Source organism: Eptesicus fuscus, chromosome 15, assembly GCF_027574615.1.
Source record: "Eptesicus fuscus isolate TK198812 chromosome 15, DD_ASM_mEF_20220401, whole genome shotgun sequence".
NCBI lineage: Eukaryota > Metazoa > Chordata > Mammalia > Chiroptera > Vespertilionidae > Eptesicus > Eptesicus fuscus.
Window position 1 is genome coordinate 77,822,639 of NC_072487.1, and position 19,082 is coordinate 77,841,720.

The 19,082-nt window shown below is 66.7% G+C and overlaps 1 protein-coding gene across 1 annotated transcript in view; it reads left to right on the plus strand.

The window, feature by feature from the left end:
- Positions 1-3,096: 3,096 nt before the first annotated feature.
- The window catches only part of COL5A1 (collagen type V alpha 1 chain), a 103,801-nt gene continuing 87,815 nt past the window's right edge, over positions 3,097-19,082 (plus strand). The window contains exon 1 of the mRNA XM_054726870.1: positions 3,097-3,573. Within this exon, the coding sequence (XP_054582845.1) occupies positions 3,456-3,573 (118 nt within the window). The 5' untranslated portion in view covers positions 3,097-3,455. The remainder of the gene's footprint in view (positions 3,574-19,082) is intronic.

Below are 19,082 nucleotides of genomic sequence, written 5' to 3' on the forward strand. Positions count from 1 at the left end.
TCCAAACCCCTGGCCGACCCCTCGCTCCACACCGTGGCTGACCCCCTCGCTCCACACCGTGGCTGACCCCTCGCTCCACACCGTGGCCGACCCCTCGCTCCACACCGTGGCTGACCCCTCACTCCACACCGTGGCTGACCCCTCGCTCCCACCCTGTGGCCGACCCCTCGCTCCACACCGTGGCTGACCCCTCGCTCCCACCCTGTGGCCTACTCCTCGCTCCACACTGTGGCTGACCCCTCGCTCCAAACCATGGCTGACCCCTCGCTCCATACTGTGGCCGACCCCTCGCTCCACACCATGGCTGACCCCTCGCTCCAAACCCATGGCTGACCCCTCGCTCCACACCGTGGCTGACCCCTCGCTCCACACCGTGGCTGACCCCTCGCTCCACACGATGGCCGACCCCTCGCTCCACACCGTGGCCGACCCCTCGCTCCACACCGTGGCTGACCCCCTCGCTCCACACCGTGGCTGACCCCTCGCTCCAAACCCATGGCCAACCCCTCGCTCCAAACCTTATCCGGCACAGGCCCGGGGAGGGTCGGGTGCCCAGGTCAGGCCAGAGGCCCTGCTGGAGCTGGAGGCGGATGGGAACACCACGCACCCCCCGCTTTCAGGGGTCCGGCTCCCACGGCGTGGCGTGTGCTTGGCCGTCACAGAGACGGTGACCACCCCCTGTACCCCGGCGCGCTCCTGACGCAGGCCCACACGCGGGCACCTCCTTCCCCGAAAGGGCAGGCGTGTCTCGGTGGGCAGGGAGGCCTGTGTGTGCCCTTCACGCTGTGCCCACTCTCAACCCAGCGTGGACGGCGCCACGGGCCTGACGCCATGTGCCCAGGAGTGAGGTTAGCGGGGTGGTCAGGCAGCCGGGGTGTCCCTCCCTCTGGACACGGTCCCACCCGCACCCCCTCGCGGTCAGAATGCGCCCAGTGTTCTGGAAAACTGGGTGCCCGAACCCTAGGGTTTCTCCAGAAGCCACAGGCCGGGGCTGCATGCACTGTGGGCCGAAGGGCCCCTCCAGAGCCCCATGTGGGAGCCCTGGCCCGGGCGGGACTCGGAGACAGGGCCCTGGAAGCGGCGATGAAGGTGAAATCCAGTCGTCTCCCTCGGAGGGTGGCCTCAGCCCGCGTCCTGGCTTACTGACAAGGAGGGACGTGCGCAGGGTAGGCAGCCACGAGGACCACGTCCGCTTTTAAAAAGTGTGTATTTTATTGACCTCAAGAGGAAGGGAGCGGGAGAGAGAGAAACATCAGTGATGAGAGGGAATCACGGGTCGGCTGCCTCCTGCACGTCCCCTACTGGGGATGGAGCCCGAAACCCGGGCCTGTGCCCTGACCGGGAATCGAACCCTGACCTCCTGGTTCATAGGTTGATGCTCAACCGCTGAGCCACGCCGGCCGGGCCCACGTCTTCTTCTCATACCTGAGCGGCCGCTCTCTGGGCACCCGCGGGTCCTGACGCTCAGCTCCTGAGGGGCCAGCGCTGCCCACACAGGCCGGCTCAGGCGCCGTCCTGAGCTCCGGGTGCCGGGAGGCTGGCGACCGGGACAAAGGCTCAGGGGACTCCCAGGTGACCCAGGTGCTCGGGAAGAGCTGAGCCTGAGAGTGCGCTCTCTCCTGATGCCCGGCTGTCAGAGGCCCCAGTCTTCAGGGGAGACGCTGGCCTTCCCACCTGGGGGGCGGAGGGGGGCACCTGGGGGCGGGCAGCGCTGGGGCTCAGGGAGCGCCGATGGGACGTCTCTCGTTAAGCGCACAGGACAGCGAGGAACCAGCGGGTCTAGCCTCCCCCCTCCCCCCACACACCTCACACATACACCTACACACATGCATGCACTCAAACACACGCGTTCTCCCCATCACAGGAATGACGTGCACCGTGCTAAAAAAGCCAAATAACAAGGAAAGAACAAGTTTGCTTTCCTTAATGCATCTCACTCATCCGTCCCCCGGGTGTGTGCCTGGGCAAATCTGACCCCTCAGAGCGGGAGGGGGGGCAGAGGGATGTGGCCCCTAACCCGCCAGGTCGCACCAGCAACCCTCCCACAAGCCAGAGGCCGCAGGGGCCCAGCAGCCTCCCCTCCCCGCCCGCTCCTGTCAGGTCCCCGGTGAAGGGAATGGAAGGGGCTGGAGGGCCCTCAGCTGAGGCTGCAGATGGAACGGGAGACAGGGCTGGGATGCAGCCCCCGTTCAGCAGGGAGGGCTGGGCGGTGTGTGCCAAGGGGACGGGATGGGTTAGGTGGGGGAAGCCCCTCACTTCACTCCCTCTCCTTTAGCTTCTGCAGCCCGGCCAGGAGGCTCCTGGGCCTGGGCTGCCTGACGGGAGGGTGCCCACCCTCTGCCAGGAGCCTGGCGGGCCTGCTGGAGGGAGACCTCACGGGGCTCGGAGGCGGGAAGGCAGAGAGGCAGGGCCCGCAGCGCCCCGGGGATGGAGGCCCCTCACTCCCTGGCCTGCTGTCAGCTCCAAGGGGGCGTCCCGCTGAGTGAGGATGGGAGCGCGGGGTGTGGGCCCGACTTCTCGGGGTTCCTAGCCCAGATGTGCAGCATGGAGGCCTCCCTGGAGGTTAGACCCTCCCGGCCTCCACCGTCCCATCTGCCGTGGGGGAGGCAGGGCGGCCCTGTCCCGGCTGCAGTCTTGGGCGCCCCGGGCTGGCCGGCCTGAAGCTGTCTCCACCCAGAGAGAAGCTCCGGCTGCTCCACGCACAGTCAGGCAGGGCGAGCCGCGACTCCCCCCTTTTTTTAAACGCCGAGTGGTCACACACGGGCCCTCCACGCTGGTTCCTGGGACGCGGCCCGGGCGGGCACCGGGGCGGGAAGCCTGGAGGCCGCGTGGGCCTGGGGCTCCGGGGCGCCCTCGCCCCTCCGCGCGCTCGCCCAGGGATGGGGCGCCGCGCCCGCCCACGTCCGCTCCGTCCCGGGCCGCCCCTTCCCCGCCCCGCCGGGCCCGCCGGCCCCACCCCTCGCCCGCGGCGCCCAGTGGGAGGCGGGGGCCGGCCCGGCCGAGCCCAGCGCCGGGCTCTGATTTGCTGCCGGCGCGGAGGAGCGACAGCCTCCGCGGAGCCTTCCCGGGAGCGGGCGGGAGGCCCGGGGAAAAGTGCTGGGCGCCCCGGCCAGTCCGCACTCCGGTCCCCGCGCCTGGCGCCGACCTCCCTCGAGCGCAGCGCCCACGGAGCACGGGTCGCGGGGCGGCGGCGACCAGGGGAGACGAGCGGGAGTCGGAGGAGTCGGAGGAGTCGGGGGAGGCGAGGGCGAGCGCACCGAGCGGGGTCCCGGCCGCCCCGCGGGCCAAGGTCGAGCCCTCCCGCCCGTGGGCGAGCGCGCCCGCCGACCCGCGCCCGAGAGCCGCGGCCACAAAGAGCGGGCCGGCGCCGCTCCCCATGCCTTCCTGAGGCCGGACGGCCCCGCCGAGCCCGCGCCCCCGAGTGTCCCCGCGCGCCCCACCCGCGCCCCGCCGGCATGGACGTCCACACCCGCTGGAAAGCGCGCAGCCCGCTCCGTCCGGGCGCCCCGCTCCCGTTCCCGCCGCCGCTGCTGCTGCTGCTGCTGCTGTGGGCGCCGCCCCCGAGCCGCGCAGGTAAGGGCGACGGGGCGACGGGGCGACGGGGCGCGGGGCGCGGGGGGCGCAGGCCGCTGGCGGGGCTGCAGGATGCGCGCGGACGGGTGCGGCTGTCACCCCGGCGCCGGGCCTCTCCCGCGCTTGCACGCTTCACCCCCCCCCCCCCCCGCTGTGGAATGCACGGCCGAGACTCCAAATGCCGTGAGTTGGGGGCCCCTGAGAGGGAGACGCGCCGCCAAGTGCCCCCGCGCCGGGGCGCAGGCCGGGCGCCGCACGTGGGATCCGCCAGGGGGCTGCCCTGGAGCCGGCACACTTTTGTCCAGAAACTTTGCGGTCTCTGCCCCACATCCCAGCGTGGGGCCTGCAGAGCTTCCTCTCCTGAAAACCGGGCAGGGTCGCCCCCTAGAGTCACATGCTGACCATTCTTGGGGTGGGGGCCCGGGTGGGGATCCCGGAAGCTGGAGCCCAGCTCTGCTCGCCCCTGAACCGCTCTCCCTGCGCCTCAGACCCGGCTGGCTCTGCCTCCCCAGGGGCTGGGCCTCTGGCAGTCCTGGCACCTAAGACCCCAGTGGTCCTGGGAGCCCTGGGGGGGGGGGGGTGTCGCCAGCCTTGCCCCTGATCCCACCCTGAACCCCCTTCTCCCGGGGAGCCCCCAGGGACGGGTCGCGGAGCAAGGCCAGGCTGGTCTGGGCTGGACTCGGCCGTGTACTGGGCGCTCAGCCTCAGGCTCCTCCTGCGAGGTCTGCCCTGATGGCGGGACTCCTGATTGGACAGTGACTTTCTAAGCATCGCCTGGTGGGTACCTATGGCCTGGGTCTCCACACCCTCAAACGTTGGTGCCCAAGACCCCGGGAAGCCCCTCAAGTCCCCACTGACATGGGGAGAGGAGGCTCAGAGCTGCTGTGCAGGGTGACAGGCAGAGGCAAGGGCAGGGGCTCAGGGGACAGCCGGCCCTCCCCTCTCCTCCTTCCTGGCTCCGGGGTGTGTGGGAAGAATCAGTTTCCATGTTTCACTTGCCAATGAAGTGATTCTTCCCTTTCCTGGCCCAGTGAGTGCTGTGGGCCCTGGGGGGGGGGTGGGGGGATGAGCAGGAGTCAGGGGCTGGGGCGGGGGGGGGGGGGCCTGGAGGGGAGCCTGCCTGGCGCTGGGACCTGGGGTCTCACCCTGGGCTGCCACCATGGTGCCGGCAAGCCCCGGTCAGGTCAGCTGGATGTGGGGGGCAGTAGCAGCCTCCAGGAAAGGGGTGCTCAGTGGGTTGGGGATGTGCTCAGGGGGGCCCATGGTCACAGGGACCTGGCCTTGTCCCAGCCCCTCTGATGTGCTTTCAGGAGCTCGGGGGAGTTGCCACCCCAAAAAGCTGGTGTTGGGTGCTGGCCGGGCAGCGTGCAGAGCTGCGTGTGCCTGGGCTTGGGGCCGGCTGTTTGCTCCCCATCCCTGCCCCCTGCCCGTCTCCCCCGCTTCCTCTCCGATTTCCCTTCCAAACGGAGGGGCGGCCTGGAGGCCGGGGCCTGGAGGTGGGCCCTGGCTGTGGGGCCGGCTCAGCTTTCGTCCAGAAGACGTTTGAAGCGTGTGAAGAAGCCATTTCTCAGGCGGGTCCGCCACGCCGCCCAGGGTGGGACCCTTTGGAGCCGAGCTCAGTGCGTGGCCGGGAGGCGGGAGGGGGCGCGGGCCGGCGCCTCGCCTCCGCCCGTGTTGGGGTGCGCCAGATGTTTTCTGCGTTTTCCCTGGACGCGGCTCCCTTTCCTCCCTTGTCCTTGGCCCAGCGTGTGCAGGAATGAAACGTTATTAAGATTGCATTTGGGGCCGTTTAACGTTGTAACGGGCAAAGGAGAGTATGTGAAATGAAACATGACCCCAATATTTGGAAATTGAGGTCATCTCCTCCGCACGGCATTGGCCGGCCCCGGTCACGTGATCGCCTCTTGCCATAATTTGTGGGAAGGATCCGTCCAAGTTTGGTGGGACTTGACCGAGTTCAAAGGGTTAAATTTCCTCTGACTCAATCAAGTTGGCTGCAGAGACACCCCCCTTCTCCTCCCCAGAAAGGAACAGTCGGTGGGGTGGGCGGCGCGGGGAGCCAAGTCCTTCCCTCATCGGCTCCGGATTTCGGTGGCTGGAGGGTTGGCGCTGTGGTCACTGCCCAGCGGCTGTGGCCACCAGCGGTGGCCGGGCAGGCGTCGCTCCCCCCGGCCGAGGCGGTCCCTTCTCTGATGCTCTGTTCCAGCCCGGTCCCTGGGGTGCTGGCCGGAGCCTGCCCGTGACCCCACCCTTCAGATATTTCTGGATTCTCCCCACGGCCACACCCGTAGCCCAGCACGGCTGATGCTGCCTGCCCGCCTCGCCCATTGTCCCGGCCTCCTCCCTGGTCCCTGGGGAACAGACACCCACTGCTCTCGGCCCCCCTTCCTGACAGTGACGGGGCGCAGGCTGGCTCGGAGCCCGGAGGGTCAGGGGTCAGTCACCAGACCCCTGAGGCGCTGGGGTCGCCTGGAAGAAGAGGGCGGGCTCCTGCCTCCGGGGAGACCATCGCACGTGGGGACGATTGTGAGGAGTTTGCTGAGCCCCGTGTCCTCAGCGTCTCCTCGGACCCTCGCGCAGCCTTCGGTCAGGGAGGCGCTGACTGGGGCTCTAAGAGGCTGGGAAGCGGGGAGCAGGGACCCCAGATTCTGGGTCTGTCTGCCCTCTGGGCCCCGAGTGAGCTTCTCCCTCCTTCCTGCCCCACAAGGCCAGGCCTCAGTGCCTCTGACTTGTCGGGGTTCTACCTTCTCACTCCACATCCGCTCTCCCCTGGGAGGGGCCCCGTCAGTGCCCCGAGCTGCAGCCGGGCCTGGGTCCCAGCCCAAATATGGCCCTGGGGGAGGGGGGTTCTGCTTGGCCAGCAGAGTCCTCCCTTCCTTCCTTCCTTCCTTCCTTCCTTCCTTCCTTCCTTCCTTCCCCCTCCCTCCCTCTCCCTCCCTCCCTTCTTCCCTCCTCCTTTCTCCCTTCATTTTGACTGGCATGTCCCAGCTGCCTGCAGCCTCCAGCCTGCCTTTAACCAGGCCCTCCTCCCACCTGCATGGCCACCTGCCCCTGAAGGATGTTGTCTCGCACCCCAGGCTGGCCTGGGGTTACGGGGAGATAGAGGCGAGGGTGGCAGGGCCCCTCCAGGAGCTACATTCAGAGGGAGGCGCACATGGACCCCTCACTTCACGGTTCATTTCCATGCCCAGCGTCCCTTAGAGCAGCCGGGAGGGTTGGCTGCATTGGGATATCTGGGGAGGCTTCCTGGAGGAGGTGGCGCTGAACGTGGCCTTTCCCTCCTCGTCTTCCCCTTCCTTCCATCCCAGAAACGCACCAGAGCGCCTCCTTAGCGGGTGCCGGTCCACCTGGGGTTTAGTCTGGCCCCTCCTTCCTGGCAGGACATGGGCTCTGCTGCAGGCTCTCCCGGCCCCCCCAGCTTCCCGCCGGAAAGCCCCTCAGTAACTGGCCAGCGGGGCATCCCCAGGAGTGCTGGGCCCGCAGAAGTGGCCGCTGTGAGGAAGAGGGGGTCTCTGAGGGGGACAGTGGGAGACCTGGGGGGTCCCTACCCTTTTTCCGCCCCTGCACGTGAGGCTGGGTGTTCTGCAGACGGACTGACAGACGCTGACAGCCTTGGCTGGGGGGGGGGGGGGGGGCCTGTGCTGAGTGTAGGTAGTGGGTGTAGGTAGGGGGACAGTCCTTGGCGACCCCCAGGGCAGGGTGGGCCGTGGAGAAAGTCCCTCGGAGACCCCGGCGGTGGGCGGGCGGGGCAGTGGCCGGGCCTCAGCCTTCCCCTCGGAGAACGGGAGGGCGGGTGGCTGTGAGGGCGGAACGAGGCCACGCCTGGGAGCGCTGTGGAGCCGGCGGGCGGTGAGCACCTGGCCCTGGTTTGGTGACGGTTTTGCCAAAGCAGACGGCACAGCGCTGCCACGGTCTTTCCCGTGTAGGTGTCCTCAGAGGCTCCGGTCGTCGGGGAGACGCCGAGGGCTCTGCCACGCAAGCCGGCTGGGTCCGCCTCTCCCTCCCGGACCTCGGCCCCGTCTGCGTGGCCGGTCTGCTTCCTCTGGCCCCGTCAGGCCACGCGAGGCCACACGGGGGGAAGGCTCTGCAGGCCTGTTTGAGGCTGTGTGAGCACGTGCGTGTGTGGATGTGCGGTTCGCGTGGACCACGTGTGTGTGTGTGTATACGCGTGCATGAGCGTACGCACCCAGGCGCGTGCACACGCGTGCACACTGTCTCGGGAGGGGCTCCTGCAGGAGGGGCCTGCTGTGTGGGGAGCTCACGTCGAGACGCCATTTCTCCTGTTACCACGCCCGCCCCGCCGTGGGGGCGACGCCGGCTGAGACGTGGCCACGGAGCCTGCTGGCCACCCCCCGGCCGCGGGGCCGCCGCAGGGCCGCTGGGCCAGCTGGATCCGATAATTTGTCGAGTCTTTTTTTACTCACAAGAGGGCAATGCCCTATTATGGCTTCTGCCTTCCCTCTATTTATATTCCCCATATAATCCGCTCTGCTGGTGTCAGCATTTGGCCACATGCTCGTCTGAAGGTTTCTGGCCCAGCTGGGGACCCTGAGGTCCCGGGGGCGGGCCGGGGCGGGGGAGGGGGGCTTCTCATGGGCAGAGCCGCCACCGCCACGGGTGCGGCTCGAAGCCCAGGGCGTGGCCACGGTCGGGGGCAGGCGGCCAGCTTCAGGTCCTGGGGCCCGCCCCCTGGCTGTGCATTGAGCCGCCCGTGCCTCAGTTTCCCTCTCCGTAAGAAGGGGGTGATGGTTGGACTTCCCGGAGGATTTCGTGAGCGTTCAACGCATCACGTGTAGGAAGCACAGGGGAAACCCCATTACCACTGCCACGTCCTCCCTGGGCCCCGAGGCAGCGCGGGGCGGGGCGGGGCGGGGACAGGCCCGAGCGCCTGGCTCTGCTGGAGGGCCGGCCGCGGGTCCCTCGTGTCTGGTGGGCAGCCAGCCCGGTGCCTCCTGCACGGGGTGAGCATGAGAAGAGGCGACACAGGCGGGGCCCCCGGGGGTGTTTATCGCTTCCCTCCCTGTGACTTCTGGGTTCTGAGCCCGGGCAGGGGGGCACGTCCGTGGGCAGATGTGGGCACACCACGTGTCCACACCCCTCCCTGTCCTCGGGCCACCTCTACTTGACAAGGAGGAGTTGGGGTCCAGGCATGGGAATGGACCTGCCCACCATGCCAAGGGGATGACTGACACGTTGGAGGGTGCGGCCCGGCGGGCACAGGGGGGTGGCGCTGGAGGGAAGTCTGTAGGGTGGATGGATGTGTGCGGGTTCGTGGCCCGGGTGATGGGGGAACTTGGTTGCACACGGCACACAGTCTGAGCCGTCCTCTCATCGGCTTCGACCCCCCCGCTAGGTTTTCTGGCAGCTCCCCACTTTAGTAATGACCCCACACTGCAAGTCAGTGTTGCCACTCGGGGTGACTCAGACCTGAGCCGTGGAACCACAGTCTGACCCACTTTTCTCCAGACTTCATTACTCAGACAGAAGCCGCCTGGTCCTGCCATGTCTCTGCGCCGGGAAGGGGGGTCCCCCTATTTTGTGTCCTGGGTCTGTGTTATTTTGGGGAAATGCTCTGTTCTTTCCTGCCAGCACCTTGGCCATAGGGATTCTAATAACATCTCTATTTTTGAAAAAATAAATGCCACAAAATTATTTCAAAATGTGTGTGTGTGTGTGTGTGTGTGTGTGTGTGTGTAGCAGTGTGATCTGGCCTGGCTGGTGTGGCTCAGTGGTTGAGGGTTGACCATGAACCAGGAAGTCATGGTTCGATTCCTGGTCAGGACACATGCTCGGGTTGGGGGCTCGATCGCCAATGGGGGGCGTGCAGGAGCCGGTCGATGATTCTCTCTCATCATTGATGTTTCTCTCTCTCTCCCCCTCCCTTCCTCTCTGAAACCAATAAACATAAATGGATGTAAAGACTCTGGCCCCTGCATTGAAAAGATAGTGATCTCACATGAAAGAGTTTTAGCCTCCGTGGAAGGTGGGCATGACTGTCCCCTCTCTGTGGCGGAGGGAGCCACGGGTAACTGAGAGGGCACATCGCCGGCCGGTGACCTGGGCTCCCAGGAGTTTCTCTCCTGCAGAGGGTCCAGCGGGAGCACGGGAGAGGCTGGCCTTGGGAGGCCTGGGAGGGACAGGAGCCACGTGTGAGCCATTTGGGCACCTCCACCTCGTCAGGCCTGTGCTGGGCTCGGGGCAGCCGGTGCCCAGGCGAGCAGTCGGTGCGCCGTCCTGCCCGACAGGAGCTTCCGGAGCAGTGGGGAGTCAGACCCCTGAGCAGGCAGGTGTATCCAGTGAGGCAGAGTGGGAGGCAGAGTGGGAGGCAGGTAGGGCATGCCACTGGCCAATCCAAGAAAGCCCCACAGGGAGGCACCTGCCAGCTCCCAAAGGGGTTCTGGCCAATCAGAGGGAGGCAACGGCCAGCATCAATGGGGGATGTTGGCTAATCAGAGGGAGGCAACTGCCAGCATCCATGGGGTGCTGGCCAATCAGAGGGAGGCAATTGCCAGCATCAATGGGGCACTGGCCAATCAGAGGGAGGCAACTGCCAGCATCAATGGGGTGCTGGCCAATCAGAGGGAGGCAACTGCCAGCATCAGTGGGGCACTGGCCAATCAGAGGGAGGCAACTGCCAGCATCAGTGGGGCACTGGCCAATCAGAGGGAGGCAACTGCCAGCATCAGTGGGGCACTGGCCAATCAGAGGGAGGCAACTGACAGCATCAATGGGGGACATTGGCCAATCAGAGGGAGGCAACTGCCAACACATGGGATGCTGGCCAATCAGAGGGAGGCAACTGCTAACACATGGGGCGCTGGCCAATCAGAGGGAGGCAACTGCCAACACATGGGGCACTGGCCAATCAGAGGGAGGCATTGCCAACACACGGGGCGCTGGCCACTCAGAGGGAGGCAACTGCCAACACATGGGGCACTGGCCAATCAGAGGGAGGCATTGCCAACACATGGGGTGCTGGCCAATCAGAGGGAGGCAACTGCCAACACATGGGGCGCTGGCCAATTGAGAGGAGCCTGCTTGGCCAGGGCCTGTGCTTTGGTCCCGTGGGGAGTGGGAGGGGAGGCTCGGTGGCCTCTCCGTGCGCACGCCCTCTGGCTCCGTGGTGTGCCCTGGCAGAGCTCACGGTCTCCCGCCCATGGACCAGGGGGGTTCTTCATCCTGCAGATGCGCAGGTGCAGCTCTGCGGCCGGCTGGCGGGGAGGAATGGCAGCCCCCTCCGCCTCCCGCGCCTGCTAGGTCATTACCATCAGGACGCCCAGGCCGGCCGCCCTCTCAGAGCTGGGGTGGGGGGGGGGGGCGGGGGCGGCTTCTGCAGCCTCAGCCTTTGCGGAGGGGGATCCCGGGGCAGCCAGGGGCCTGTGCGTCAGAGAGAGGTGCCCCCCCCCCCAGCCCTTCGGTGCTCCCTTTTCCGCTGTGGGTTCTTTGGGGGAGGGGAGGGGAGGGCAGTGAGGCACTTGGGCCCTGACCCCCGGGGGTCCGTGGCCTGGGGAGAGCTGCTGCCCAGAGCCCTCAACCGGGTGGCAGCGAGATGGGCGGGCGCAGGAAAGACGGCTGCCCCACAGCCCTGCGCCCCGGGTTCAGTCAGATTGGGGGGCTGGAGCAATGTTTGCAGGGGCCCTTTAGGGAGACCTTCTCCCCCATCTGTACAGTCTTTGGGGGTGAGTTGCTGGGATCGTGTTTACTGGGAGTTTTCTTCTTTTGCTCCCCGCTTTTCCGTGTTCTTTGGGGGAATCTGAGAGGCGAGGGCTCTGGTGTCCTGTCTGCTGGTGCGGGGTGGTCCTCCCGGGACGGGGGGCGGGGCCACAGCCCCGTGTCAGCCTTTCTCGTAGACGCTGCCCTTCTTTTTCCGACAGAGCGGGTGGCCGGCCCGCTGCTGTTACGCAGGAAGGACGGCGGGACACCCACCTTCTCCCACCCTTAGAGGGGGTTCCCCTGGAGGAGGGGGCGAAGAGCGCTTCCTGGGATGGAAGAGCAGGAACAGGGTTCCTGAACGGAAGGACGTCCCAGGGATGGTTACTGTGGCCCAGGCGCGGAGTTCCCAGAAAGGCCGCTTGGTTGTGGCGGGGTCTCCCTGTACTTTGGGGGCATCCTGGGCACCCAGTGCGGTGGTGCCCGCGGTGGGAAGGGGCGGGGCGGCGTGGGCGGAGCGATGTGTGTGAACAGAGCGAGGAGTGTGGGCGGGGCGAGAGGAGTGTGGGCGGGGCGGAGGGCGGGTGCGAGGAGTGTGGGCGGGGCGATGTGTGTGAACGGAGCGAGGAATGTGGGCGGGGCGGGTGCGGGTGCGAGGAGTGTGGGCGGGGCGGAGGGCGGGGCAGTGGGCGTGTGCGAGGAGTGTGGGCGGAGCGAGGAATGTGGGCAGGGCGGAGGGCGGGTGCGAGGAGTGTGGGCGGAGCGAGAAGAGTGTGGGCGGGGCCATGTGTGTGGGCGGGGCGGAGGGCGGGTGTGAGGAGTGTGGGCGGGGCGAGAGGAGTGTGGGCGGGGCGGAGGGCAGGGCGGGGCGGGGCGGTGGGCCAGCCCCATGGGTGATGGCTCTGCGCTCAGGCGGGAGGCTCTTGAGACCAAAGAGAGCAGAGGTCCTTGCAGGATCCTCCTCCCTCGTCTGACACAGCCTGCAGGGTTCAGCCTAAATGATGGGGGGAGGGCACCTCCCAGGGAGGGCAGAGAGGTGGCCCCCCTTCAAGAAGCAGGGGAGCGTGGCTTTCCTCTCCTGCCTGTGGGTGAGGTCTCTGCTCCAAAGGGAAGACGCGCCCCGCGCTGGGGGCCGGGCGTTGGGGACAAGAGCTTCAGGAGGCAGCCTCCCTCCGCCCCGCAGTCAGCTGTCCTCACGCGCCCTGCAGCGCGGCCCTCCTCGGGGACGGCTCCCACCTCCCCTTCTGGGGCAGGGCTGGCCGATTGCAAACAGCTGCCTGGCCCGGAGCAGGGTTTACAAACACTGGAAGGCTGTTTTCCAAGGGCTGCAAGGCACATGGTGGGGGTTCCTCTGCAGCCTGGAGAGCCGGGGAAGTGAGGGCAGGGTCCCCTTGACTGCCCTGCGGGCTCCGGGCCCACCCACCACTGTGTGCTCAGGTGGAGGCCAGCTGAGGGGTGGTCAGGCCCCGGCCGGGGTGAGGGCTGGCTGGGGGCCGGGCGGGCCCTGGGGCCCAGCACTCTCCCAGCCTCAGCTGAGTCTAATGGCTGAAACGTGAAATAGAGTAGGAAGAGCATAGGACTCACCAGGGACAGTCGGGTTGAAGGAAAGAATATGATTCTCTAGGACCCTTCCCTCCCTCCCTCCTTTCCTCCCTCCCTCCCTCCCTCCCTCCCCTCCCTCCCTCCTTCACTCTCCCCCCTCCCGCCCTTGCTCCCTCCCCCTCCCTCCCTCCCTCCCTCCCTCTCCCTTCTCCCTCTCCCCCTCTCCCCTCCCTCCTTCCCTCATTCCCCCACTCTCCCTCCCCCCTCCCCCCTCTCTCCTTCCCTCCCTCCCTGTTACCTATCCTGAGTGCTTTTGTTTCACTTACTGTTTTATCCCGCTGCCATTTTCCCAAGGTGAGGTGTCATCCGCCTTTTACAGGCAAGAAACCCGAGGCCCCTGCCGTGGCCAGTGTGGCTCAGTGGACGAGCGCTGGCTCGAAAATCGGAGGGTCTCGGGTTCGATTCCCAGTCAAGGGCTCGCACCTGGGTTGCATGTCCGATCCCTGGCCCCAGGCAGGATGTGTGGGAGGCCACACCTCTCACCTTGGTGTTTCTCTCTGTCTTTCTCTCCCTTCCTTCCTCCCTTCCACTCTCTCTGAATATCAACGGGGGAAATAGCCTTGGATGAGGATTAACAAAACAAATACAAGAAAGCCCGGGCCCTCAGAGCCCCATCGGAGAGCCTCCGTATCACGGACGTGTGGGTTCTGGCCTCCGGGGAGCAGGCGCGATGCTTGGCGTCTGAGTGAGGTGGGTCTCGCCCCCTCGGAGGAGACACACTTTTTTAAAAAAAATTGATTTCTGAGAGGAAAGGAGAGGGAGAGAGAGAGATAGAAACATCCACGATGAGAGAGAATCATCGATCGGCTGCCCCCTGCACACCCCACACTGGGGATCGAGCCCACCACCCGGGCCTGTGCCCCGACCATAATGAAACCGTGACCTCCTGCTCCATAGGTCGATGCTCAGCCACGGAGCCACGCCGGCCTGGCCACGGCCACTCTTTCCTTTTTCTCTGGGGTCTTCATCCCGGCAGCAGGGCTGAGAGAGGAGGAGCAGGCGGTGCGACCTGGGACCGCCACGGGGACCGCCACGGGGACCGCCACGGGGACCGCCACGGGGACCGCCCGGCCCTCGTCTGCATCCTCGGCCCCGTCGGTGGTGCCTGCCGGGCCCGGTCCCGGGAGAAGGCCGTCATTTGGGCCCTGTCCGTTGGTACCCGCTTTGCCAGCCGCCTGAGTCCCGGGCCCCCCAGTGTCCTCCACACACGTCTGAGAGGACATCTTCAGGATCGGAGCTAGAGCCTGCATCCAGCTGTGAGCGGCGTGTGCATGCATGTGTGTGTGTGTGCGTGTGTGTGTGTGTAGGGGTGAGCTGCCCTGGTCTGAGTCAGTTTTTCCGTTTCAGGGGGAAGGAAAGAGTGATAGGCGAGGGATTCGAGCCCGGTGGGTCTGGCCTGTTGACTATCTGTTGACACACGATGAAAGAGACGTGTGCGAATCCGTGCCAGCAGCCACGTGTTGCGGCAGGTAGGGTGGGGCCGTGTTGGGGAGCCCCCTCGGAGGGCAGGCTGGGCCCAGCAGCCCATCAGGTGCTCCGAGAGTTAAGCTGGGTGAGAGGGAAGCTGGACCAAGACCCCATCCCATCTTTAAACCATCAGCATTTCAGAAAAGAAAAAAACTCAAAAAACTCCCAGAGAACCAGGGCCCTGGGGCCTGGGTTCGGAGCCTGTGCTTTATCGCATCAGCCAGATGCCGGCGGTGTGTCCGGAACGCCAGGGAGAGCCCGCAGGCTCGCCGAGGACCAGGCGCCACGGAGTTCTGCTCTCGGTTTCCCCTTAAACGGACCCCTAATCCATGTTGTCAGCCCCCTCAGCAATGCTGCTCCCATGGGGTGCCCACCGCATGGCCCCGATGGATTCGCCTGGGGAGACGTAGGAGATGTCGTTTATTTCACACCCGGGGTTAGGGCTGGGCCTGCCGAGGGGGTCCTAGACCTCCGTTGGCGGTCACGTCCGTAGGCAGGATTCACAGGGAGCAGAATTCAGTGGGGAATTCTGTTCACTGTAGTGACATCGACCCCTCAGGTTTCAAGACCAGGTGTGGGCCCTGGCCGGTTTGGCTCAGTGGATAGAGCTTCGGCCTGCGGACTCAAGGATCTCAGGTTCGATTCCGGTCAAGGGCATGTACCTTGGTTGCGGGCACATCCCCAGTAGGGAGTGTGCAGGAGGCAGCTGATCGATGTTTCTCTCTCATCGATGTTTCTAACTCTCTATCCCTCTCCCTTCCTCTCTGTAAAAAATCAATAAAATATATTAAAAAAAAAAAAAAGACCAGGAGTGGGAGTGGTTGCGGGCACATCCCCAGTAGGGAGTGTGCAGGAGGCAGCTGATCGATGTTTCTCTCTCATCGATGTTTCTAACTCTCTATCCCTCTCCCTTCCTCTCTGTAAAAAATCAATAAAATATATTAAAAAAAAAAAAAAAAAAGACCAGGAGTGGGAGTGGCCCACCTAGAGGCCAGGAGCGGTACTGCATCCCAGCTCTACTGGGCATTGAGAATGCCTGGGTGTGGCCTGGGTCCAGGGCTACCGCCCTCTCCGGGTGTGACCTCAAAAATGTCTTCCTCAGTGTCTTCCTGTGGAGCTGGTGAGGGCTGCCTCGTAGGTTTGCGGTGAGGAGTGAAGAGGCACGGTGGAGACCGCCATGACAAGGGGGCTCCGCAGGGCCGGCAGCCTAGGAGGGGCGGAGAGAGCCGTGGGGCGGACCTGAGGGTTTTCTAAGCTCTGAGCGTGTCGGCTGACCCGCCGTGAGCTGCCTCTCTGACGCGGGAGGCCTGGGCTATCCCGGGGGGCGGGGGGCGTGGGGATGGGAGGGGGGTGTCCCTCCCCCTGTATGGCAGAGGTGGGTAGTCTGGGCTTGATGTCCCTGGACGCTGAGGGTTTGCCCGGAGCCATCCGTTCTGGCCTTTGGTCAGGGCACTGGCTCCAGGGACGGTGGACTGGTCTGTGGGCTCAGGGCTCCCCGCTGGCTGTCCCACATGTGCCGCTCGTCTGCGTAGCAACCGGAACCACCCAGACCTCTCCAGGGACCCCGAGTTCATGGTCAGCCTGTGGCAGGGTGTGTGTGTGAGTGTGTGTGCCTGAGCGGGCGCGAGCACCCACCTGCCTCCCGGGGTCTCCAGTCCCGGGGCACATGGCTGGCTGGGGCACGAGGCCCCCTGGGTGCCGGCGGCCTTAGACTCAGCCTCCGGCTGCATCTGCCTGCCACCCCAGCCCCTTCTTCTTCCAGAGAACTTCCCAGCCGCCCCTGCGCCTTCGCCGTAATCTCTCCAGATGAGCCTTTCCAGGCCCTTGCGCCTGGGGCTCCTTGGACGTGGGGATTAGATCTCACCCTGTGGATAGCTTCCAGAGACTCTCTCCCCGGGCTCTGGAATTCCTTCAACGCTGTCAGCGCTGCCCGCGCCTCCTCAGGCCCCGCCTTCGCCCGGAGCCCTTCCCTCGAGCCTCTCTGTTCTGGGGACTCCCAGGGCTGATGGGTGGCTCCGGGCTGCCGCCTCCCACCCTCTCACCTGCCTGGGCCACGGCCACGGGCCACCGGGCCAGCAGCCTTGTGGCCGGCAGCCCCACCCTGCGCCTGCCTCCTGGTTCCCGTGCTCGGCCTCCCTGCTCTGAGTTTAAGCCCCCGCGAGCCCTGGCTCCTGGCCGGCGCCTCTTCCCATAAACGTCGATGCCTGGTCAGTATCTTGGCCCAAAAGAAACCCACACACACCACCTCTGAAAGGGGTAGTCTGGCCTCTCTCCAGCCGCTTGTTAAAACATCGCTGCTGATTCCTCTGGCGGTAAAGCCGCGGGGATCACCGAGCCCGACGGCCGCCATCTGCCGTTCTCAGCGGCCACCGCCTCTGGGGTTTGTCCAGCCGGAGCCGGGCGCATTTTTCTCTGGCGACTCACTGTCTCTGTCCGTTCGGCTGTCCAGGCCTTTCCCTTCCAGTCTGTCTTCCCCGCGCCATGGGAGGCGCGGGCCGGCTGGGCAGGCTCGGCTCCCAGAACCCTGCCTGACGCCGGCCGGGTGCGGGTGCTTCCCGCCAGGGCCCGCCCACGGGGACATGGTCACTCCTCGGGCGGCCGGGCGGGCGGGAGTCCGGCTGATGTGGGAGCCCCCTGGGATCCTGTCCTCTCGGCCCTGGGCCCTCAGGGCTCCTGCCTTGTCCCTGGCCTCCGGGGAAAGGAGGCGGAGCTGGGCTGCCGCTCGCCTGGGAAGGCGATGACCCCGCGTGCGGCTCTGGCTGGGAACGGAGCCTGGATCGTCGCTCGCTCACCGTGTTCTCGCTGGGCCGCAAGGTCGGCGCCCGAGTCCGTAACCCTGAACTCGGAGAGGCTGGCCGCGAGAGAAGCTCCCGACCCGCACCTCACACCCGCACCCGCACACCTGCCGCGGGCCCAGCGCCCTCTGCGGCTCCCGCTCGGAGATGGACTGGGAATCCCGCTCGCGCTGGTGGGCAGCCGCCACGGGGAAGGCGGCGGGCACGGCCGTGCCAAGGGGCTGGGTGAAGAGACCGCCTTCCGGAGGCGCATGTACCGGGCGCTGCTGTCTGCGGCGCTGCGCCAGGTGGGCCAGACGCAGGCCCCCTCTTGGGATGTCCCCACGGACAGGCACGCGTGTGTGCAGGCGCCGACGGGCGGGCGGTCACATGGCACTGTCGGAGGAGCAGAGGATCCACCCAACCACCTGCCACCGTGGGAGCCGCTCAGACGGGTGCAGTGCGGCTCAGGGCGGACGGGGCTGCTGGGGGGGTGGAGGGGGGCTGCGCTTGCTGAGCTGGCCGGTCCCTGAGGCGTGTGGGGGACGGACAGCAGCGTTAGGAGTGCCCCTCAGAGCACGGGTCCACCTCTATGGCAAGAACAGGGACACAGCCCCGGGCTGGCGAGTGCGTAGACGAGGAGGAGGGACCGTGGGTCCCAGCGTCTCTCGGATTGGGCGGGGTTTGTTCCGAGCACCAGGGTGGGTTGGCCGGGGCAGGGGTGTAGGTCCCGGAGAGGCGGCACAGGAAGGGTGGGGGCCCTCGGGGAGCTGGTGCCCCCTGCTGGCAGCGGCCTCGTCCGTGGAAGACGCTCAGAAGGGCCCAGGCGCCCACCGCGCTCGGAGCACGCAGGGAGCCTGGGCCGCGGGCACTGGCAGGCCTCGAACGGAACTGCCCTCCACACCCCCCACCCCACTCGGGGGCAGGTGGGGACGGAGGAGGGTGCACCCCGCACCTCGAGGCGCGGAGCCAGCTGATGGCGGAGGCCCATGGCGGTGTCTGTTGTGAGTGGGAGCCGGGGTGAGTCCATTTTATCGCCCCGAGCCATCGGGTGGGGCCGGCGTCTGGGGTGCTGGGGACACGGGGAGAGGGCTCTGGGCTGGGGGGCGGGGACAAGGTGTGGAGGGTCGGGCCTGCTTTCTCTGGGGCTGCAGCCGGCCCGCGAGTCTGGGGCGGCGCGGGGGACTGGCCGTGGATTCTGCAGCCGCCACGTGGGCCGTGAGCGCCACCCCCTGCAGCAGCGCCTCCGCGGGCTGGCGGAGGGTTCCGAGCCTGTGACTGGGGACCTGGGGAGCCCTTACCCCCGCCCCCGGGACACCTTGGCCCTGGACTTCATCACCCCACGGAGTGCGGGTCCAGGCACCCGGCCGGGCGGGTGGGGGCTCCTGGTGAGGCCGTGGCGGCGGTGCTGGGTTCTGCCGCCGGTTGTGGCGCCTCCTTAGGGTGACAGCGTCGTTGTGGTCGCTCATTTCGTGTCCATGAAGCTGGCGTTGGGTCGCCGCCGACAGTCTGACAACTTGCAGAGCGCGCGTCCCTGGAACGGACTCTGGTCCTGCGGGAAGCGATGCGGCCGTCCCTCTGGGGCGGCGGCCGGCGCCCAGCGCCTCTGCTCGCACCCCGTGATGAGTAACAGCTTCAGAGCCGCATGCGCAGAGCCAGTGCCCCCCCCCCCCCCCCGGCTCCGGGCACCCCGAGGTCTGGGCTGTGGGAGGAGCCACTCGCTTGGCGGGTTCTCCAGGGACTTGAAAGTGTCACAGGAAACCTTCCGGTAACTTCCCCGCCCCTGCGACCCGCTTTGGGAAGGTAAGGGGCCCCAGCCTCCGCCGGGCCAGCTTCCCCTGAGCCTCAGCTGCCTTTCCCGACGAGGACGCCAGGCCAGCGCCGCCCGGGCCGGGGCGCGGAGGGCGGCGCGGCACACACGTCGGCCCGGTGCCCACATTCCTGTCCGAAGGGCAGGGGTGGCCTGGCCAAGGGGCCCTGGAAGTCTCGGCGTGGGCGGCCCACGTCAGACGCGGG